Raw genomic sequence first — 9,321 nt, 5'->3', positions numbered from 1 at the left:
CCTCAGAAGTTCTTTCTGTATCTCCTCAAAGGTCCTGGAAGGCCACCCGCACCGACTTAATGCGTGAGCCAGCTCATTTAGCAGGGTGTCACTACTGATGAGTTCTTCCCAGGGAACTAATATGTTGTCAACCCTGAAATCAGCGGCTAAACGCAAGAGACGTTCGGACATACGACTGTGAAAACTATGATCAAAAGGATATCCGGACATCTTGGCGAGACTACGATACTATGCTAGAATGCTTACCAACGTTAGTGCCAAGGGGGTTTTATAGGTTGAGAACACAAAGGAAGGCGGGAACTCGGTAGCGGGAACATATGGCGGGAAATACTAGCGGGAAATAGTGGTGGGAACTACAGAGCGGGAAAATATGGCGGGAACTACAGAGCGGGAACAAGCAAAGCAGGAAAATTTGGCGGGAACGAGCAAAGCGGGGAAATATGGCGAGAACGAGCAAAGCGGGAAAATATGGCGGGAATGAGCAAAGTGGGAAATTTTGGCGGGAAGTGGCGGCCCGTGTCATAAGCGGGGCTCGTATGGGGGAAAAATGTGGCATGCACGAGTCAGCCCACAGTTGGCCGATTAGCTCCTATCGGCCTACAGATGGCTGACTGGAGCCAGTCGGCCCATAGCTGGCCGATAGGAGCTGAACTGGTGGTCGACAGGCCAATCGGCCAGCAGCAAACTGATAGGACCTCAGTCGGCCTGCTGTACCAACTAGGCCCAGTCGGCCAGCAGCGGGCCGACGGTGTATTATTTTTGAAAATTATATATCAGGCGTAATATTTGTGCAAATTAATAAAAAAAGTGTATTATTTAAAAAAAAATAGCCAGTTCATGCAACCTACAAAACCAGCATAACATATCCCAAAACCCACGGGGACAACATCCAAAAAACTGATCTCCAAGGGCTTTTATTCTCATTTTATGTTGGCTACACTTTTTAAGACTTCAGGTTCTGTTCTTATCCCAAAACCATCGGTTGCCTGCAGATCATTATTTACTTGCCCAAATCTCAACACAAACTTGCCTAAAAAAATCATAACCCTACAGCACCAAACCAGCTGCTCATGCAACCTACGACCTACAAACTAAAACTACCCAAAGCAGACCAAAACCTCAAGGAAAAAACAACAAAAAAATGTTCCGCAAGGGCTTCCTTTTCTTCTAATTCACCAAAAAAAACATGAATTGCTTGCATCTCAACACAAACTTGCCTAAAAGATCACCCCTGTAGTTGCTTGTTGATACATACTATACAAGTTTTGGGTTGCTTTTGTGTTCCAACGCACATGAAGTTGCATGCATGGTCCCCCTGCATGTTTTTCTTGTTCATGCATACCTAAAGACTTGTGTTTACTCTGTCCAGAAAAAGAGATAGAGCTGGAGAGGTCCTATAGGAGAGGAGGGGAGAAACTCATCATGTTTCTATGCTGGAGCCATCGGGAGGGGAGGTGTTGGGTGGTGGGCGTGGGGTGGATGGAGTCCTCAGAACTCCATGATTTCTCAAATCTTGGATGGTGAGGAAAAAACAAAGCAGATGGATGAGAAGGGGAGCCAGGAGCGGATGGAGAAGAGGGTACGATCGGGAGAAAAAAATCTCGCCCATGTGTGCTGGGGAAGGAAAATATTCATGCCATGTGCGCTTTGGGGAGGTTTAACCGTTGCTTTCCTTTTCTGTATGACAGTTGGCAACGAAGGAGTGACCACTGCCATATTTGGGTGTGTGCCCTTGAGCGCTAGCCAGACAACTTTTGTTGGCTAGTCGCGTCCATCTTTCTATAGTTGGGGTTTTCAGCTGTTGTGGTGTGCTTTTTTTTTTACTTTTGGCTTGACCGCTTGAGTGAGTTGTTGTACGTTTCAGTTGCCTGTATTGTATTAGCCTCTTTAGTTGTTGTCGGTTCCTCTTTTCAAGTTTTTTTCAGAGAGTTTTGCGATTCCGCAAGGTCGTTCTAAGCCGTATTGTAATTTTTCTGAACCAGATTGGATTGTATATTTTTTTTCTTTTTCAGGCAAGGGGTACATGTTCACCTCTTGCCTTGGTCTTGTAACTATTTGCATGTTATTTCATTTTCTCCACCTTAGAGCATCTCTAATAGATAGTCCAAAATTTGGCAATCCAAAACCAGAGATGTAAAATTTAGACCGCCAAAAAATGCGTTTTGGAGCTTCGAAAAAAGCTCAACTCCAATAGAGCAACTCCAATAGATGGTCCAAAATGAAGATGTAAATTCCTGAAATTTTGCTAAGTCTGAGAATTCGTCAGTTTTAACAGAACATACCACTTTGCGATTTTCATAGGATTTAATCCATGCATCAAAAGGATTTGGTCTGGTGGGATAAAATGGAGTTTGTCATATATACTTTCTACTCATATTATTTTCTCTCATGTTAACAAATGTTTAGACATTGTTTAGGGGCTGTTTAGAGGGCTAGTCAGTGTAATATCAGTAAAGCTAGCTAGCAGCTACAGTACCTAGCAGTAACTACAAGCACAGCAGCGATGGAAATAGCCGAGCGTGGGCGGTCGGCCGTAGCAACGGGCAGGCAAGGGGGAGTAGCACCGGGCGCGGCAGCGCGGGTGGAGCAGAGCCACGGCGCCAGGAGTGAGCTGCAGGCGACGCAGGGTGCAGCGGCGACGAGCGGGAGGTAGCGGGGTCGGCGAGCGTCAGCAGCAAGCAGCGGTAGTACGCAGCAGCTGCAGCCTGGGAGCGGCTGGAGCGCAGTAGGGGCGCGGTGTCGCACCTGCTACGCGAGCTGGCGAAGGCGGGCGTGGCTGAGCGGCCAGGAGCTCGTGACAGGCACGGCCATGGCGCGGCCACGCGAGGCAGGGGGGCGGGGTTGCGGTGGCTGGGTAGGAGGCGAGCGGGACGGGCGGCCGCAGCGAGCGAGCGCGAGGCGGCGCCGGATCTGATGCGTGCGGCGGCGGGGTGTGGAGGCGGCGAACGGGCGGGAGGTCGCGGGCGGGCGGGCGGAAAAGGAAATAAAGTGGCGGTTGGGCGTTCGTGGGCGGCGGCTGGTTTTGGACCAGATGCATCTCGTGATGTAAATTTACACCGCGATGTGTTGTATTTTACGTTATGAGGAGATCGCGGTCCAATTTTTTTACATATGGACCGTCTGTTGAAGCTACATTTTTAACCTCGGGCGATTTAAAAGTTAGTTATTTTTATATTTGGACCATCTATTGAAGATGTTCTTAATATATGGGTAGCAAGCCTGTCAATTCCTTAATATTTGCACTATAGTTTCTTCTCGCTTAGTAATACTACACGTGCACTTCTCCTGCATGGTTCAAAAAATATATATACCCTGCACACAAAAAAAGACTAGCAAGTTTTTCAAGCGAACTGTGACGCTGGCCCATTTAAACTATGGGCCCAAGAACCATCAGTCCAGTCACACTGAGACAGAAACATTTGCCCAAAAAAAGACTAAAAATTGCCTTAAGAAAAAGACAGACAGACACAAGCATGCCAAGACGCATTTGAGTGAAATGCATAAAACCACCACTTTAACGCCATAGCTCTCAGAAAATCACAACTTTACAAAACGTGACACGTTGTAGCGCAATGAAATTTTGACAGTGGCAAAAAACTGTGAAATTTCATAAAAGTAACTAAAATATTTTTTGACTACTATAATCTAAAATGTTCGTCACTATTTACAAAAATTAAAAAGAAAGAAGTACAAATACTAAAAATATACTATTAAAAATGTCACTATTTCCAATTATAGTATTCTAAATTTAATAAAAATAAACTACAATATATGTACAAATGTTCACCACTTACAGAAAATGAAAAGGTAAAAAATTAAAGTCTCAAAATATTGGCTAAAATATTTAAAAAATACTTAGATTTTTTTAATAAATTAAGAATAAATAATGACAAATAAAAGTAATTCCTAAAAAATAGACACCACATCATATAGAGTTGTCATAAGTCGTAACCACACATGACACGTCACAAGTAAACATAATAGTCCTGATGTTCGATGTTATGCCACGTCCCCAATATATGACATCTTGTATCAACCAGTCCCACTTACAAGTGGCGTTTAACTATTTTCCGGTGCCAACACTATGGTCTTAGTGATGTCGCACTAAATATGCCAATACCACCACTATTTATAAAATATAGTTGTGGCATTGATTGAAATGGACGCCACCAACTAAAGTTGTGGCTAGTCATTCCTCTACTAGTGCTTGGTGCATACTCCAAGACCTAAAGGTTGTCTTCATCATGATTACCCTTAGATGTAACCGACCTATGTAAACCATAGGCACCCACCGTATCTATGTAAGCCAAGGGGTGAGGCTTATAGACGACAATTTTCATACACATACGATCTCATGTTAGATCAACCCGTAATTTGTACTCCCTCCAAATTAATACAATCAAGAAGGATATAGGGTATTATCTCTTCGAGAGAGCCCGAACCTGGATAAATCATGCGTGCATGTTACCTTCATGCCAAGGCTATCAGCTCGGGACCCCCTACCCGAGATATGCTAGATTTGACTCCATCGTTGATACCTGTAGAAATTGGAGAGCTAGCTTCGTCGTTTATTACTTTTTGTATTGAACATGTAAACATGTCAATGTGCTAAGCATGCTTGCTCGTTGATGGTTACGGAAAGTTGGACTGATGCTAGACCCCCTTTTCCTGCTCACTAGCCTTTTTGGCTGATGTTGTCGAAAGTTCTTTTTGTTGAATAAATCTCTTGAGTTTGAACTCAAAAATAAAATGCTGACACCGAATGATAAGCTCAACGATGTGGCAACAAAATCCAAATGTGAAATCCACATCGCGTTTAGCGGTTTTGGGTCTCAAAGCAGCACTGAAACTGTCACATAAAAATTCATTTAATCCCAAGTCATGATATAGCTTTTAGATTTTCAGCACATGGAGATCTTTCGAGAATGGGCAGGACTGGCATGCTGCTATGTACTCCTACTGATCAGGAACCTTAGTGGTGTGCTTGATTTGCAAAAACAACTAACCCATCCTATGGGAAAAAAGTATCCACCCTCGAAATTTCAATTTAACAAACCCACATTCTGTTAGATTTTTTTTCCTTTTTTGAGATATAAACATTCTGTTAGATTAAAAATACTAAAGAAAAAAAGTTCAAGGTTGTTTTTTTTCCTTTTTTTTTCCTTTTTGAGGGGTAGGTTCCTTTTGTAAGCGAACAGGGATGCTGGCCCAGTCAAACTTGGGGCCGAAGCGTGGCCATCACGGACCGCCGCCACCGAGGCCCAGGCAGGCACGCAGCCCAGCCAGCGCAAGAGCGTGAGCGCCCTGACAGGCGCGCGCCAGCGGCCAACCTTTTTCTCCGCTGCGACTCGCGACACCGCAGCGGCACGTACGGGCGATCGCCAAGGACGCAGTTTGACAAATGCAGCGGAAGAGCTCTCCGTACCATCACCCGCATCGTTGTCCACTCCATCTTTTTCGCCATCGACGCGGCGGTGAGACGAGCTAGGGGTACGTACCGTACGGCAGCTAACGAGGCGGCAGAGAGAGAAAGAAAGCAGAGCCAAAATTCGAATCTAAGCCCGAGTTTATCTGCACCTGCGCTCACGAAAAAAATCAAAATAAATACTAAAAAAATTCAAAAAAATCCAAAAAAAAAATTGGGTGGTGGACAATTTGATGCGTGAGGTACGCTTCAATTTTTAAAACATTTGGACTTCTGTGCAGCTTTCAACAAAAAAGACAAATCAGAGGTCTGTAAAAATGTGTACTGTTCATATACTGTTCTGGTCTAATTTGTTTTTTTTGCTGAGAGCTGCACAGAAGTCCAAATGTTTTAAAAATTGGAGCGTACTTCACGCATCAAATTGTCTACCATCCAATTTTTTTAGGAATTTTTTGAATTTTTCTGAATTTTTTCTGAATTTGTTTTTGACCGGGTGCAGATGCACCCGGGCACCGAAACGCCGTTCTCCAGAGCAGAGCCCCTTCCCCTGCTGCGGACGCAACGCTTCCTTCCCTTCTCCCTAAGCAACTGCCATGCGCCCTTGCCTTCCCGTTCCGTTTCCACGCCCGACTAGGTCTGAGTAGACTCGTCCCACGGCCACGCTCAGGTGTCGCTGTTGCTGCTGCTGGTGTGGCTGCCTGCAACGGCGCGGTGGTGCATGGAGGGTCGCGTCCACGTACGGCACGGGCACGGGCCGGAGCGGGACCCAAACGCCCCCCTGTCCCGCCCGGTCGCGATCATATGCCCACGACCCCGTCCCTCGGCGTTACGTAGCACTCTGTCTGACGCATCAATGCCCGATCCCCAGCCCCGCTAGCCACTTCCTACACCACTTCGTCTCCCTCCACTTCCTTCCCTCTCTACCCGAGACCAGACCTCGCACGCGTCGCCGGCGCGCCGATCACTCAAGAAGCCGCACAACGGCGTTGGCGCATTGCCCCGGAGAGGCCGGCCGACCGATGAAGCCGCTGTACCTGCGGAGCAGCGGCAGCTTCAAGAGGCTGCTGCTCTCCCTCTCGCCCCACCGCGCCAAGCGCGTCCACGCGCCCCCCGACGCGTCCGGGGACGCGCACGCGGAGCCGCCGCCGCCCGAACGGAGGCCCGAGTGGGAGTGCTTCTCGTACGAGGAGGTCCGGCGCGCCACAGACGGCTTCCGCGCGGCCAACCTGGTGGGCCGGGGCGGGTCGTCGGAGGTGTACCGCGGCGAGCTGGCGGACGGGCGGGCCGTGGCGGTGAAGCGGCTCATGGGCGCGTCCGCCTGCGAGCGCAGGGAGCGGGACTTCCTGGCGGAGCTCGGCACGGTGGCCCACGCCAGGCACCCCAACGTCTGCCCGCTCCTGGGATGCTGCGTTGACCGCGACCTCTACCTCGTCTTCGCCTTCTCCGCCCGCGGCTCCGTCTCCGCGAACCTCCACGGTACGCCCGTAACGGACGGCGCACTACGGCCATTAATGCCAACAATGTTTCTTGAACCGTGGATTGATTGATTGATTGTAATGAATGCATACTCAGACGACGAGGAGGGGGCGCCGGCGATGGGGTGGGAGGCGCGGTACGGCGTGGCGGTGGGCACGGCGAGGGGGCTGGAGTACCTGCACAAGGGGTGCCGGCGGCGGATCATCCACAGGGACATCAAGGCCTCCAACGTGCTGCTCACCGACGACTTCCAGCCCCAGGTCAGTCACTCTCACTCACTCAGCCGCCGCGTCTCCATCGTGGATCCTCTGCTCCGGCAGCCCTGACGCATGCAGAGAAACGATGAACAACAAAAACAGATCTCCGACTTCGGGCTGGCCAAGTGGCTGCCGACGGAGTGGACGCACCGGGCGATCGCGCCGATCGAGGGCACCTTCGGGTGCCTGGCGCCCGAGTACTACACGCACGGCATCGTGGACGAGAAGACGGACGTGTTCGCCTTCGGCGTCTTCCTGCTGGAGCTCATGGCCGGCCGGAAGCCGGTGGACGGCACCCACAGGAGCCTCCTCGGCTGGGTGGGCACCAAACCGACCAACCAAACATTTTGGCCCTAGGCCGTTGTACCAGCCTCCGTTCCACGGCAGCGCACGTTAATTAATTAACTAATCTTGTCCAAACAACGGGAATGCAGGCGAGGCCCTTGCTCAACGAGGGCAAGACGGAGGCGCTGGTGGACCCGAGGATCGCCGGCGGCGGCTACGACGCCGAGCAGGCCCGGCGGCTGGCGTTCGTGGCGTCGCTGTGCATCCGCGCATCGGCGACGTGGAGGCCGTGCATGACCGAGGTAAGCTTACTTGCAAATCCTATTCTGCACAAATCACAATGGCTAGCACATGTCTCGATGCAGTAATCTACTGTGGTAGTACTACTCTGTTCGTTGCTTAATTTGAGGGTAAAACATCGTTGACAAGTTGGAAATGTATGCGACGAATAATCTGATCGTGATGACATGCATTGCGACGAACAGGTCCTGGAGCTGTTGGAGGGCGTGGAGATCAAGGAGGAGCGATGGGCGATGCCGGAACCGGCGGCCGGGGACGACGAGGGGGAGGAAATGTGGGGCTTCGACGACCTCGTCCCCTTCCTCGACGTCGTCGGCCTCGAGCACTTAGCACGGGCTAAGATTGCGTCAGACGACTGTGATGCTTGCTGAAAATTTTGCTCCTTCCCACCTGCCCCGCCGGGCCGGGCCCCACATGTAAAGGCTTTTCGTTGTCGAGGTTGTGAATACAAAGGTTATCTGTGAGAGGCAAGTAAAAACCACCCCCGTATGTTGACCACGACACGAACGGAAAAGAAGGTGCTTGCGTGCAATACGAAATGCAGGCAGAGACCGACCGACCGACCGACCTGCCTGCCCTACCAAGAGTGGTACTACCTGGCTGGCTGGCTGCTCCGGTTGGGTTGGGTACTTGGATTCCAGTTGTATGGACGCATGCAGTTGGTTCGTTGTTGCCAGGTGTACGTGCCGCTTTCAGTATAATCTGGTAGCGCATTCGTGTCCACGACACGCGGTGCAGCGCCGTGGCACGGCAGCTCGGGACAGGTTGAGCTGCGCCCCTACCCTGGCTCCTTGTACACCTCTTGGACGGACCCCCGGAATGAAGCGGCATGCTCCTCATAAAAGGCGAGGGAAACAGGGATCGATCGATCATGTGGCCGTGAGTGTGGGCAAGTGCAGATGTCCTCCTCATTCCTCAGGCAGCTTCCCATGCAAGGTGTTCATCTTTATACAACAACTTGCTTATCAGTAACATGTCTCGAGGCGAGGTTGGTTGACAAGCAACCTCTTCTTCTTGTTTCATTTATTAAAAACTGAAAGCAACCTGTGCTGAAAAAGGGAGATTTTGCTCGGAAAGTGTAAAGTACTAAAGTGGGATACAGTCGCGTTGGCCTGTAGCTGCACGCACTGTCACCGGATAATTGGTGCGTGCGTGCTCCTCACTCATAAATACTGGCCAGGTGATATAATACTAGAGTTTATTCAGGAATAGTAGTGGCATCCACCCAACCCGGATGACACCTTTCGGTCGGTCGGTGCTTCCCTTCGGTGCTCCGCCAAAACCATTCTGGACTGAGCTCTGAACTCTGAGGCACTCTCGTCCGACCGAATACTGCGGTTTTCTTTCTACACCTGTTGGGACTGACCGATGGGAGGGATTTGCTCACGAAAAGAATCTCAAGGGGAACACACACAAAAAATGTCGCCAAAACCCGACCTCTCATTGGCCTTTGATTAGGTGACCCAAGACCAAGCATAGCAGGACGAGCACCTGCGTGGCCAATCGTGATCCAGGCGTGCGGAGTCCGACCTAACCTGACTCGACCACCTGCTCGCTTCTCTCCGGGAAGGATTCAGC

General features: G+C 50.2%; 1 protein-coding gene across 1 annotated transcript; it reads left to right on the top strand.

The window, feature by feature from the left end:
- Window positions 1-6,301: 6,301 nt before the first annotated feature.
- LOC119339957 (probable receptor-like serine/threonine-protein kinase At5g57670) lies at window positions 6,302-8,292 on the top strand. The gene is made up of 5 exons (XM_037611862.1): window positions 6,302-6,901; window positions 6,998-7,161; window positions 7,261-7,476; window positions 7,593-7,745; window positions 7,929-8,292. Exons 1-5 carry the CDS (start codon window positions 6,445-6,447, stop codon window positions 8,112-8,114), a joined length of 1,176 nt encoding a protein of 391 aa, XP_037467759.1. The 5' UTR covers window positions 6,302-6,444; the 3' UTR covers window positions 8,115-8,292.
- The last annotated feature ends 1,029 nt before the right edge of the window (window positions 8,293-9,321 follow it).

The sequence above is a fragment of the Triticum dicoccoides genome, chromosome 7B, assembly GCF_002162155.2.
Source record: "Triticum dicoccoides isolate Atlit2015 ecotype Zavitan chromosome 7B, WEW_v2.0, whole genome shotgun sequence".
NCBI classification, from domain to species: Eukaryota; Viridiplantae; Streptophyta; class Magnoliopsida; order Poales; family Poaceae; genus Triticum; species Triticum dicoccoides.
Note: the sequence above shows the minus strand (reverse complement) of the source record. Positions and strands in the feature narration are given on the sequence as shown.

What these genes read in the sequence shown, in the direction of transcription:
- LOC119339957 (XM_037611862.1), top strand. Translation starts at nt 6,445, where the DNA reads ATGAAGCCGCTGTACCTGCGGAGCAGCGGCAGCTTCAAGAGGCTGCTG. An exon ending in CGTCTCCGCGAACCTCCACG is followed by an intron (nt 6,902 to 6,997) that starts GTACGCCCGTAA and finishes ATGCATACTCAG; the next exon opens with ACGACGAGGAGGGGGCGCCG. An exon ending in GGAGGCCGTGCATGACCGAG is followed by an intron (nt 7,746 to 7,928) that starts GTAAGCTTACTT and finishes TGCGACGAACAG; the next exon opens with GTCCTGGAGCTGTTGGAGGG.